At 45.8% G+C, this 13,526-nt stretch overlaps 1 protein-coding gene across 2 annotated transcripts in view; it reads left to right on the forward strand.

Annotated features, from left to right (window-relative positions):
* Nucleotides 1-13,526, forward strand: part of TTLL4 (tubulin tyrosine ligase like 4) — a 36,676-nt gene that overhangs the window by 13,683 nt on the left and 9,467 nt on the right. For both annotated transcript variants that reach the window (XM_053215806.1, XM_027050500.2), the window contains exons 2-5: nt 4,691-6,329; nt 7,418-7,527; nt 7,878-7,941; nt 13,141-13,262. In XM_053215806.1, the coding sequence (XP_053071781.1) occupies nt 4,789-6,329; nt 7,418-7,527; nt 7,878-7,941; nt 13,141-13,262 (1,837 nt within the window). In that variant the 5' untranslated portion in view covers nt 4,691-4,788. The remainder of the gene's footprint in view (nt 1-4,690; nt 6,330-7,417; nt 7,528-7,877; nt 7,942-13,140; nt 13,263-13,526) is intronic.

Genomic DNA, 13,526 nt, shown 5'->3' on the forward strand with positions numbered 1-13,526 from the left:
TGTCTTTAAGTAGTGGATATATATGTGGCTAAAAAAATGTATGTAAATTGAATGAAAATAATGGGACTTGTGAATCCTTTTAATTTATATAATCACCAATTACTCTAAGTTTAGAGTTGCTTGGGTTGGGTGTTCTTGTGTTTTGTTGTTGTTATAGAAATAGACTCTTTTTCTTTTAATGTTTGTTTATTCTGAGAGAGAGCACACACACGAGAGCACACGAGGGACAGAGAGAGGGAGAGAGAATCCCAAGCATGCTCTGATGCTGGGGGTGGGGGGTGGGGGGGGGTAGTTTCATCTCAGGAACTGTGAGATCATGACCTGAGCCAAAAGCAAGAGTCGGATGCTTAGCCGACTGAGCCACCCAGGTGCCACCAGTTGGACGTTTTTGAAACAAGGCTTTCATCAGTAGCCTTTGTGAGGCTTCCTACATATATACATACCTTTCCTTCTTATTCTTGCCTTCGATGTCTCATCCTATAATGTTTCCTGGGAGATGGGCAGCCTGTTTCTGAGATTCTAAAGACACACATAGACACACCAGTGTGTATCATCACAGTGTGCTTAGGAATCTGAGGGAGTTGGGGCGGGGTGGGTGGTGTACATTGTGTCAGGAGCCCAGGGTATACTACAAGGGACAGGTTTTATGACCTCGTGGGAAAATGGCCTTCTGAGTATATGCTTTCTCTGGGGTCTGGGTACCAGACATTATTTGTCCATCTAGGCTTTGACTTTATGGCAGAAACCACTATTGCAATGTGTTAGGTTTTGAAACTATTTTCTCACTTCCTCTACTTTTTTTTTTTTTTAATGTTTTTATTTATTTTTGAGAGAGAGGGAGAGAGAGAACAAGCAGGGGAGGGGCAGAGAGAGAGAGGGAGACACAGAATCCGAAGCAGGCTCCAGGCTCCGAACTGTCAGCACAGAGCCCGACGCGGGGCTTGAACTCACGAGCCACAAGATCCATGACCTGAGCCGAAGTCAGACGCTCAACCGACTGAGCCACCCAGGAGCCCCTCACTTCCTCTACTTCTTATATTTGGGCCTTCAAAGGCGTTTTTCTGTTTTTTGTTTTTTTTATGTTTATTTTGAGAGACAGAGTGGAGAAGGGGCAGAGAGAGAGGGAGACACAGAATCTGAAGCAGGCTCCAGGAGCCGTCAGCACAGAGCCTAATGCGGGGCTTAAACTCACAAACTGCGATATCATGACCTGAGCCAAAGTTGGCCATTTAACTGACTGAACTACCCTGGAGCCCCTGGAAGGTTTTTTAAAGTTTGTCGCTTCTCATTCCTATAGTCAGATGAAGTCATTCTTTGGTACTAGAGTGGCAGTGCTATTGAGGGTAGCATATGGAAAAGGTGACCCGTGGCCAGGAGTCAGAGGTCCCTGGGACCCAGGTTGCCTGAATTTTCTAGCTAGGTCTCTACTTCCCCATCATATGGGGTTTTGATTTCATTAATGATCTCTGTAAAGAGAAAGAAGAAGGTTGCTTTTAGCAACCATTATTTCCTGGTCTAAACCAGATACTACTTCTGAACCAAAAACTATGATACCAGGTCAGAACATTTGTATGTGGTACTGTTATGAGTGATACTATTTACTTCATGTTCTTGAAGCTACTCTGTGTAGGTTATCTGACATGCCAGATCGGTTTTGCTTGGCAGTTCCTGACACTGTCATCTTCGCCAACCCTGGTTATCTCTTACTAGCTCTGGAGCTGTTTCCCAGAAAGGGATGTACGGAACCATCTTCTCATCTGTTTGACCCCTGTGTCCAGATAATGTGTCCTTACAAAGACAGGTGGCTCGTTTCTGAGTTGCCATCCTACACATCATGGGGACTACGAGAGGAAACAAGGAGTGGGAAACAGCCATTGCAAAGACATAGGAGATCTGGAATCCTGTTAGAGGAGAACCCACTTTACTCTGGCGCTTGCCCAGCTGGCCTGCTTCACACTGTGCCTGGGAGCAGGCCACCCGCAGCCTCTGAAGAGGGCAGAAGTATTTTCTTTGCTCCTTCTTCCTCATTCGGATTAGAAGTCAAGTCAGCCAGATGCCAGGCCACTTGGTTCAGTATTCCTGGCACTGAGGATTCATGTGACACGATGCAGAGAGGCAGACATTGCGTGGTGTGTGCAGAAGGGAGGAAGAAGGGTTCTCTTCACCCAGCCCTGAGGCAGCAGGCAAGTGGGCCTCCATGGCTACAGGGGGAAAGTGGGATTGGCCATGGTTCTGAGACGAGCACATGCTTTTACAAGCTTCGTCCACGAAGGGGCTCAATATAAATGGTGGGAGAGTGTTTCCAACCTGGGTTTTCTCTTGAACCTGAAGCTTAAGGATAATTGAGGGGACAGGGAATGAGTGTGTGTTTCATTCCTGTTTAAGAGGCATTTAGAGTCAGACAAACTCTAGTTTCAATCTAGGCACCACTCATTATCGGTTGTTTAATTATAGAAGAGTTACTTAGCTTTTCTGATTTTCAGATTCATCACCAGTAAATTGAATATAAGGTTTTTGTGAGGATTAAATAAGATAATAGAGGTAAAATGCCTAGCACACTACCTGGCATTTGTTAGATGCCCAAATTAGTCTTCATCACTGCTAGCGTGTTCCCCTTCATTTACTGAACTTTTCCAGTGTATTCATTCATTCAGCAGAATATTGAGCACTTAACTATGTTCCAGACACAACTGAGGACATGGGCTAAAGGAAAACATGCTTGTCGCTTCTGGTCAGATGAGTGGTCCAGTAGACCGTCATTAAAGTTCAGCATAATAGAAACAGTGACGGTGGCATGCACACAGATAAGGCATCCTTTGCAAAGTGGAGAGTCCAGGAAGGCTCCCAGGAGAAGGGGATATTCGAGCTGATTACTTTTCAGTCTGGTGAAAAGAAGGAAAAGGCTCCAGGGAGTGGCACTTGCAAAGCCATGAAGGTCTGAGATAGTGCAGTGCCCACGAGGAGCCACAAGTGGGGCATTTTTCAGGCATACCAGTGACATTTCCTTAGCCCTTTTCTCCAGTCACTTTGGTGTGTCTGTCGGGTCGCATTGGTAGGGCAAGACGTGAGGATTACGTGAGTTGGGACGGTGAATCTGTTGAGTGTACACAACGCACACGTGTGTGGTCTTGTAAAGTCCACGGCAGGCTTTGATATTCCCTCGTGTCTACTTCTCTACCATAAGTGCACACTGTGTGATTGGCCCTGGCAGTATTTCCATAGTTTGGACTTGGTGGAGGTCCATTTTCTGTCTCCTTAATATGAGGCTGCTGGCATCAAAATCTAGTTTTAGAACTTACGCTGTTTTTAGCCCACTGCCATTTTGAATGTTGGCAGTAATGAGTTGTGGTTTTTGTACTCTCTCTCCTTGAGAAAGAATTAACATAGGTCAGCCTTTGCAGGAAAAAAGGGCGATGTCATGTGGCTTCTGCAGGCTTTCTGTTGTTAGACAACACCAACAGTTCCTATAGATGTAGATAGGAATAGTGGGTCTTCCTTGGCCATTAGTCTCTTATCAAAATACAAGGACCTCTCCCCGTTGAAGTTTGTGTTTTAGAAGTAACTTGAGCCAAAAAATTCTCTGCTAATTCTTTCCCTCTTGCCATTGCAAAAACACTTCCTTGGTAAGGATGCCAGGATTCCATTCAGAATTATCCCAGATGAATGACTTCTTATAGAAGGGTCTTATTTTTTTCCCCTTTGGATGCTGTCATTTGTGAAAATTGGAGATTATTTTGTGACTTTGATTTAGAAAGTAAGTGACCATGCTTAACAGACTGTTTGGAACTGAGAATTACTGGCTAGTTCAGAGGTTTTGCCTTAGAGGAAACATTGAATGAGGGAACGTCTGAGACAGGCCCTCCCTCCCTGAGATCCAATCCCCAACTGATACCTGGGGTTTGATATAAGGAAAGCTCTCCTACTTCTTCCTCTATATTCTGCCCCCTGAACTCTCCTGTCCCACTGTGGCTGCTGGAAATGAGGTCACTTGAAGTAAAAATACCGTTGGTGTCCAGTTCCATTTTGTTTCTACTTTTTCCCACCAACAGCTGGCATGGGATTTAAGTCTATATAGTTGGCAAGACGCTTGAAGAGATGAAATCACTGTCTCAGCTTCTGAGCGAACTGCAGAGGTCAGCCTGGGAATTCTCTGCTTATATCTCAACTTGTCACACTTAACTATAAAATGCAGGCCACGCCAGGGGTGACTGAACGTTGGTCAGGGACTCCTAGATGTAAAATCTGTTTCTCAAGTGACCTTTGATCTTTCAGAATTGGTTGGTGAAGAGGAAGATATTGGCTGGTTTCTCTGCCACCCCCAGACTTGCCTTATTCCTTGCCACACTGGGGGTTAGGCGAGGGAAGGAAGCCACTCAGTGAAGTGGATGGTGACACACAGAGAGATGTATTTTGCTTTGGAGAGAGAGGAAAGATCTCCCTGAGGGTGTGGGAACACGTGAGCAGACTCACCGGTGGAGTCTTAAAGTCCGTGTCCTTGATGAAGATGGCTTTGATTGCATGAGGGTAGCAGGAAAACCACTGGAAGCACCCTAGGACTCTCGTGCTCTTCTCTCAGGGTTCTAAATGACAGCCACGGCCAGGTGCCCAGGAAGAACCGAAGGGGGGCTCTGTTGGCCGGTGTCTGTCCTTCTGGGACTGTGATGTTCCCTATGGCTTCTCTCCCCTTCAGGCTGACGGACTTCAAGGATGCAGCCGCTACTACTGGAGGTGTGTGGCACCTTTTCCGAGTTGGGCCATGAGGCCACATGGCCATGATGTGGGCCCCTCATGGCCTCAGCAGGAACAGAGCACTACAGCATTGGCCTCCGCCAGAGAAACGGCTTCAAGCAGAGTGGCCCCTCAGGCACAGTGCCCGCCCCGCCACCGGAGAAACCCTCCGAGGGCAAAGCCTGGGCTCAGGCCCATCAGCAGGTGAAGCCAATCTGGAAACTGGAGAGGAAGCACGTGGGGACACTTTCAGCAGGGTTGGGCCCAGGCCTCTTGGGGGTCCCACCCCCGCCAGCATACTTCTTTTGCCCCAGCACTTTATGTAGCTCAGGGCGCACGGCCGTCATCGCAGGCCACAGCACCTCCTGTTACCTGCACACCCTCCCAGACCTGTTCAGCGGCACCCTCCTGTACCCCCGCTCCGGCTGCAGGCACAAACCGTACCAGCAACTGGAGTCTTTCTGCTTGCGTTCGAGCCTGCCCGGAAAAACACCTTTTTCTCTCCCTCAGAAGAGCCTCCCTGTCAGACTCACTGCCAGCAAGGCCCCTTCTTACACAGTCTCCCCCATGGCTCAGCCCGTGGCATCCTCATCTACAGATCCATACCTCTCACTGGGAGCGGCTGGGGAAAATCCTTCGGGGAAGAGCCTGGCCTCTGCCATCTCAGGGAAGATCCCCTCTCCATTCTCCCCCTCCTGCCCCTCCTCCTCCTCCTCCCCCTCCTCTCCCTCCTCCCCCTCCTCCCCCTCCAAGCCCACGCTGAATAACAACTCCTTCATGCGGCCAAATAGCACTAAAGTGCCTTTATCGCAGGCCACAGAGGGCCTGAAGCCAGTATCCTCACCCAAGATCCATCTTGTCTCCTGGCATCATTCGGGGGGTACTGGAGACTGTGCAGTGCAGCCTATTGAACACAAGGTCCCCAAGAGTACCGGCACTGTCCTAGATGATGCCCCTGCCTCTAGCACCCTGTCTGCCCCCAGCTCCTTAGACATGTCCACCACCAGTGTTGCCTCTCCCCAGTATAACCGGAGTGACTTAACCACAAGAGCAGAGCCACATCCCTGTGGCCTGGATGGCGACTTTGTTTCTCAGGCTCTGACTAAGGAGGTTCGGTTCACTGAGGCCGTGAGGAAGTTGACTGCAAGAGGCTTTGAGAAGAAGCCAAGGCAAGGCTACCAGTTTGAACAGTCTTGTTTCATGAACTCCAGCTTGCAGTGCGATCTCCTCAACAAGAACAGGCTGTGGAAACCTCCCTCAGTAGGCCAGCAGTTCCCTCAGGAGGATGCTGGAGCAAACAGCAGGATCCTCCCTAGAGCCCGGGACACGTTGGAGTTGGACAGCACAGTCTTCTGTACCAAACGCATCAGCATTCACCTCCTTGCCTCACATGCCAATGCGCTCAGCCACAGCCCTGCCTGTGGGTCTACGATCGACTCCCCACCACTGGGAGAAGACAAAACTCCCATTCTGCCTTCTCCCTCTCAGCCCCTTGGCGTAGCTGATGTGGCCACCCGTCTCTCTTCCATCCATCTGGGCCAGCTTGGGACGGAGGGGCCTAAGGAAGCCAGGGAGCTGGACTCACCTGCTAGGGACATCGGGTAAGTTGGGGGACGTTTTTGATTGATTTAGAGCAGGAGAATGTATACACCATAATTTAATGACACTGACCTTATGTCTTTGAAGGTGGTTTTATTTTTTGGCTGCCCTAGAATTTTGGTTTTCACTTTAGGGCAGAGGTTGGCAAACTAGACCAGTAGGTGGGCCAAATCTTGCCCACTGTCTGCTTTTATAAATAAAGCTTTATTGAAACACAGCCTTCCCCATTCATTAACTGCTGTGTATGGCTACTTTCCTGTTACAATGGTAGGTTTGAGTAGTTGCAACAAACTGTATGGCCCACAAAACTGAAAAGATTTACTCTCTGGTCCTTTAGAGGAAGCGTTTGTTTTAGATTAAAACCAGGGAGAATAATACCAAACATCTTGTGTTGGGGCCTATGACTTTTCTACTTAATTCCAAACCAGATCAGGCTCTTTGCCATTCCTGGTGTGATAGCCATTAAAAAAAATTTTTTTTTAATGTTTGTTTATTTCTGAGACAGAGAGAGACAGAGCATGAGTGGGGGAGGGACAGAGAGAGAGGGAGACACAGAATCAGAAACAGGCTCCAGGCTCTGAGCTGTCAGCACATAGCCTGATGTGGGGCTCGAACTCACAAACCGTGAGATCATGACCTGAGCTGAAGTCAGACGCTCAACCAACTGAGCCACCCACGCGCCCCAATGCAGCCATTTTAGAGTTAGGGTATACACATGCTTGGCTTCTTCTCTTGTGCTTTGTTACCTCTCTGGAATCTTGGTCTACCAAGTCCTTGTTCTGAATTCCCAGAAGTCTAGCAACCTTTGAAGTCAGTCACCAGGCATTCATTGATGGTGTTTTTGTATGCAGAATTGTGTACTTACGTGCTATGAGGGACTTCAGAGAAGATAGGAGACAGGGTAGCTCTCTACACCACAGGGGCTGTGGGGTTGAGGAACTGTGGCTAGACCTAAGCTCTGAGGGCAAGAGAAATGAGCAAGAGACAGCAGGTTGGTGAGTGGAGAGAAACACTGGGACATGATCAAGGAATGAGAATCTAACTGTGACCTGTCTTACTGACTGGGCTGGGGCATGATTCTTTCTTACAGTTCAGCTACACACCTCCAGGTAGACCTGGGTGAGGCTGAAGATCTAGAAGAAGAGCTGGTAGATGGTTTGGAAGACTGCTGCAGCCATGATGAGAATGAAGAAGAGGAGGGTAAAGGACCTTCTTACCTCCCACTAGGAAGTGGTCACCACCTGCAAGGGAAGGGGGCTGACAGCTGTATGCTGGCTCCTTGACTCCCTTTATCACCTACAGTAATCATTTGCTTCGTGGGTCTAAGGGTGGTAGTGGCTTCTGGGGAATGGGTTTCCTAGCCCTCCCATCCCACTAGTCTGGCTTTCTCTGTGCTGCTGCCCAGCTCACAAAAGGCCGTGCAAGGCAGCAGGGTGGTGTTCGTGGCTCTGCGGGAAGGCTGAGCCAACGTGTCCAAGGAAGAGCTGCCTAGGCTTGGTGAGTTTGTATAGCAGCCTCTCCTAGTGGAACTTCTCTCTTTGCCCCCCCAGGAGACTCAGAGTGCTCCTCATTCAGTGCTGTCTCCATCAGCGAGTCGGTAGCAGTGATCTCTAGGTGAGTATTATGTTGATCATTGGCAGAGGCTCATTTGCTGTTTCTTTAAGATTATAAGGAGATTAATTACCTACGTCATTAATGGCCCCGTTAACTGTAACTCATTTTTACCAGAGTTTTACATTTGCGATTTTAGTTTTCAAACAAGGACCAGAAGCATATTGTATCATTTAGGCTTAAAAATAGTACCATGTTTCTTAGCCTACAGTTTGGTCTTAATTTCCAAGAAATTGTTCAAGTAAAAAAATGATTTCAAGAAGTGCTTAGAAAATTGGGCCACCTGGGTGTCTTAGTCAAGTGTCTAACTCTTGATTTCAGCTCAGGTCATGATCTGATGGTCGTGGGATCAAGCCCCAAGTTTGGCTCATGGAGCCTGCTTAAGATTCCCTTTCTCCTTCTGCCCCTCCCCTACTTGCACATGGGCATGCTCTCTTTCCCCCCCAAAAGGAAAAAAATCTTCTAGCTTAAATCTAGGTTATTTTATTGACTACCCTTGGTAGAGTCTGAGAAATATCCATGTCTAACCAGGGAACCAAAAAGTCAGTCTCTTCATGTAGGCTCTTCTTTTACAAAACAGGTTGTTGGAGGATGCTGCATAACTGAGATGGGGAACCCAGGGGAAGGAAGGAACGCAGGACTGTGAGGAAGTTATTATAAATGAGGGCAGTCATTCTGCTGAAGGTCTTTCAAGGACTTGCTGAAGGGTCACATATGCTGCCTTTCTGGGTAGAAAGTTAACACCTTCAACATAACCTTACTTGTTCTCCTCACCACTTACAACTTTGCCTTATTACATTGTTTTATTAAATATTATTAAAAAAATATTATAAAGAACCCCCCTGCCCCAAAGTACTAATTTCTTTTTTTTTTTTTTTTAATATTTATTTTTGAGAGAGACAGAGTGCGAGAGGGGGAGGGGCAGAGAAAGAGGGAGACACAATCCAAAGCAGGCTCTAGGCTCTGTCAACACAGAGCCCAGTGCAGGGCTCGAACTCACGAAATGGAAGATTGTGACCTTAGCCAAAGTCAGACACTTAACTGATCGAGCCACCCAGGCGCCCCTAGAGTGTTTTTCTTTTTAAAAATAACTTCTGGGGCGCCTGGGTGGCTCAGTTGGTTAAGCGTCTGACTTCGCCTTGGGTCGTGATCTTGCAGTTCAGGAGTTCGAGTCCCGCATCCGGCTCTGCGCTGACAGTTCAGAGCCTGGAGCCTGCTCCGGATTCTATGTCTTCTGCTCTCTCTGCCCCTCCCCTGCTCATGCACTCTCTCTCTGTCTCCCAAAAATAAACATTAAAAAAATTTTTTTAGAAAAATAACTTCTACTGAAAATGTAAAAGGAACAAAATACAAGTATTGACAGTTGGTGTTTTGTTTTTCGTGTAAAATTTCTCTGCTGATTTTAATGAAAATCAAGCCACGTGTCAAGGCTAACATATACCTACCGTACAGAGCGCCCACACTCAGCTTGCTTTTGTCTGTGTCAGCTGTGCCTCAAATGAAGCAAAGAGGACAAGGAGCCTTCCATGCCTTGGTTGGTGCAGACCAGGCAGGCTGCAGCTCTGTGGGTGGGATGGTGGCAACACCAGCACCAGTTTTGAAGCCCCAAACTAGCAAGGGGAGAGAACTGTTTGGAAAGAGAAGACACAGAACTAGAACTTTCTGTGAAGGTGGATAGAAATCCTGTCCTAGGTAACCCTGGGTCTAGTGTTACTCAAAACCTAACTGGTCCTCCTTCCAGAAAAATAAAGCCATATCTGGATGTTGACTTGAGGACCTCTGCTCTCCATAAGAGGAGGATAATTGACTTGGAGTCCCACCTTTTCCGTACTTAAGGGTGACCTGGGTTTGTCTTCAGGCCTACTTTGAGACAGCTGCACAGCCCTTTACTTAAACTTTCTGAATCATATAGTATAAAATTCACAAAAACAGTTTGCTCATAATTTGTTCACTGGTTAATTTAACTTCTACAAGATGTACAGACCTTATCTATACAGGCTTAAAACATAGATTTTCAAACACATGGAGGTTGATGAATTCCAAACCACTTTGCATTTTAAGGATGACTAAAATCAGAAATACTTTGGGACTAGCTAAAATCATTTTTTCTGAATTGTGAGAGATTTATATATTTTATCTTATAGAAAAGTTGACAGTCATAGAAAGGTCATTGAAGACCCTGTCTCTGTTTCTCTACCTAGCAATAGTTAGTTTATTGCCTTTTCTGTTTCATATTCTTTTTTGAAGAATCACTTAATTTAATATTTTTTTAATGTCCATTTATTTATTTTGAGAGCAAGAGAGCGTGAGTGGGGGGAAGAGCAGAGAGAGAAGAAAGAGAGAATCCCAAGCAGGCTTTGCACTCTCAGTGTAGAGCCCAACATGGGGCCCAATCCCACAAACTACAAGACCATGACCTGAGCTGTAATCAAGAGACAGACACCCAACTGACTGAGCCACTCAGGTGCCACAAGAATCACTTAATTAAAAAAAAAAAAAATTGGGGGGGCACCCAGGTGGCTCAGTCAGTTAAGTATCCAACTTCAGCTCAGGTCATGGTCCACAGCTAGTGAGTTTGAGCCCCACGTCAGGCTCTGTGCTGAGAGCTCACTTGCTAGCTCTCTCTCTCTTTCAAAAAAATGAATACATGTTAAAAAATTTTTTTTAATTTGTTTTTTAACGTGTATTTATTTTTGAGAGAGAGAGGCAGACTGCAAATCGGGGAGGAGCAGAGAGGGAAAGACACAATCGGAAGCAGGCTTCAGGCTCTGAGCTGTCAGCACAGAGCCTGATGTGGGGCTCGAGCCCACAAACTGCAAGATCATGACCTGAGCCGAAGACGGATGCTTAACTGATTGAGCCACCCAGGCTCTCCAAGAATCACTTAATTTTAGAGCTGGAGGTCATTAAGAGTCCAGTGTCTGTCTGTCTGTCTGTCTGTCTGTCTGTCTCTCTCTCTCTCTCTCTCTCTTTTTAATGTTTGTTTATTTTTGAGAGCGGGAGAGACAGTAGAAGCAGGAGAGGAGCAGAAAGGGGGAGACACAGAATCTGAAGCAGGCTCTAGGCTCTGAGCTGTCAGCACAGAGCCCGACACGGGGCTCGAACCTGCAAAGTGTGAGATCATAACCTGAGCCGAAGTCGGATGCTTAACCTACTGAACCCCTCCAGTTTTTTTTTTCAGATGTGAATATTGAGGACCAGAGAAGTAACTGTTGCAGCGGCATAGTTTACTGCTAGCTCAGAAGCCAGCTCTCTTGAGGAGGCAGCTAACAAAGATTTTCTACCTTTTTTTTTTTTAATTAAACTTTTGATTTGGGGACAATTATAGATGCACATGCAGTTGTAAGAAATAATACAGAGAGATCCCCTGAACTCTTTACTCAGTTTTCCCCAGTGGTAATATTTGGCAAAGGTAGTACCATAGAGTACAATCAAGATATTAACCTTAGTGAAGATACAAGTATTTCCATCACTGCAGAAATCCCTCTTGTTGCCCTAATAGCCAAACCTCCCTCCCTCCTGTGCCTGTTTCCTCCTTAATGCTTGGCAACCACTAATTTGTTCTATAACTTTTTCACAAGTTGATTTCATCTTGATTTCATCAAGAGTATCATAAAAATAAGATGATTGCCGTATGTAACTTTTTGGGATGGGCTTTTTTTTTTTTAACTCCGCATATTCTCTGCAGATTTATCCAGGTTGTTGCATGCATCAAGGTTGTTCATTCCTTTTTATTGCTGAGTAGTGTTCCATGGTGAGGATATGCCACAGTACATTTACCTGTTGAAGGATATTTATACTTGGGTCATTTCCAGTTTGGGCTGTTGGGAATAAAGCTGCTGTAAACCATCACATACATATATTTTTTTAATTATTTATTTATTTTAAAAACATTTATTTGTTGGGGCACCTGGGTTTTCAACAATCCTAAATTCTGATACTCAGTAAATTCAAAGCCTTTCAAGTAGACTGTTTTGGAAATGGGGAATTAAGAGTTGAGTTCAGTGACATTATTTCCTTGAGAATTAGTATTTAACGTGACCCAATAACATTCTTTAAAAATTCTTGATTTAAAACACTAAAGTGTTTTACATATAGTGCCGATTTCTGATGTGCTGTAAAATAACAGGTAGAATGGCTGTTTAGAATCTAAAGATTAATCTTAAATAGTAATGTTTGTGGATCATACCAACTCAGCAGAGAGAGTAATAACTATTTTTTCCACCCCCAATGCTATTTAAAGAAATGGTCTGCGTGTGTCAGCTTGTACCCAATACATAGTTGAGGTGTTCATTTATTTGAGATCCCTTGAGATAGCCTTGGCTATCTTGGCTAGCCACTGTTGGAACAACAGTAGGGACTCAATAGCCCACTGCCCCAGATTCCCAGACCTGTGTTACCATACTGTTACATAAAAATCTGATACCACAAATCATTTCCAAAATGGAGAAAAGCATTAATTATCTGTGTATCTTCAGATTTAACCTACATATAAAATGTGCTAGAGGTATCACTCTTTTCTTTCTTTCACTTTTTTTTTCCTTTTTCTTTTTAAAACTCTGTTCCTCTTAGGTCTTTTCTGCTCTTCCTCCTTTTTAATTATTCTTATCAATTTTTTTCTCTCTTCTTTGTCTCTGTGTAGCAGATTCCTCTTGCACGCACCCAGACCCATTACCTACTTGCAGAGCCACTCTTTTCAGGTGCTTCCCCTGCCTGTGACCTGTCACTAGAAATTTTGGAGCTGAATCACAGAAAGACGTATTGGAAAATTTGGTCTTTAGGTGACATTTAATAGTGTAGCTTATGGGTTAGCCCTAGCGCTTTATGGATTACTATTTGCAAAATAATTACTGAGCACTTGTCTTTGTAGAATCACAATTTAAAAGACAGCATCCCTAGGGCTCCTGGGTGGCTCAGTTGGTTAAGCATCTGACTCTTGATTTTGGCTCAGGTCATGATCTCACAGTTGGTGAGATCGAGACCTGCATTGGGCTGCATGCCTCAAGCACAGAGTCTGCTTGGGATTCTCTCTCTCTCTCTTTCTCTCTCTCTCTCTGCCCCTCCTCTGCGTGTGCACTCTCTCACCTTCTCAAAATTAATAAACTTAAAAACAGCACCCCGAAAGAAAGTATATGTCATAGTAACAGCACTCCACAGTTGTGGACTTCCCTTTCTCTACCATGTGTCTGTTTTTCATCCTAGGAGCTGTGCAGAAATTCTGACCAAACCCCTTTCCAATGAGAAAGTTGTCCGACCAGCTCTCATCTACAGTCTCTTTCCCAATGTGCCCCCTACCATCTATTTTGGAACCCGGGATGAGAGAGGTAAACATGGCCAAGTGGCTAAGTCCATAAGTACCCCCAGGAGAAGGATGCTAGCAAGTTAGGAGGAGGTGGCAATAAGGTAGCAAGGGTTTTCCAGAGTGGCTTTTTTTGGCGCTCGGTACCTCACCTGGTTCACCAGTCTGAAATGGGGAACTTTTCCTTGTCTGTCCTGAGCTGACCCTTGTCAGCCCCATAATCTCATGCCCCATTCTTGCCCTCTAGCCTTGTTTCTTCTCCCTTGCCACCTCCCTCCTTTCTGTGTTC

Source organism: Acinonyx jubatus, chromosome C1 (genome assembly GCF_027475565.1).
Source record: "Acinonyx jubatus isolate Ajub_Pintada_27869175 chromosome C1, VMU_Ajub_asm_v1.0, whole genome shotgun sequence".
Lineage (NCBI taxonomy): Eukaryota > Metazoa > Chordata > Mammalia > Carnivora > Felidae > Acinonyx > Acinonyx jubatus.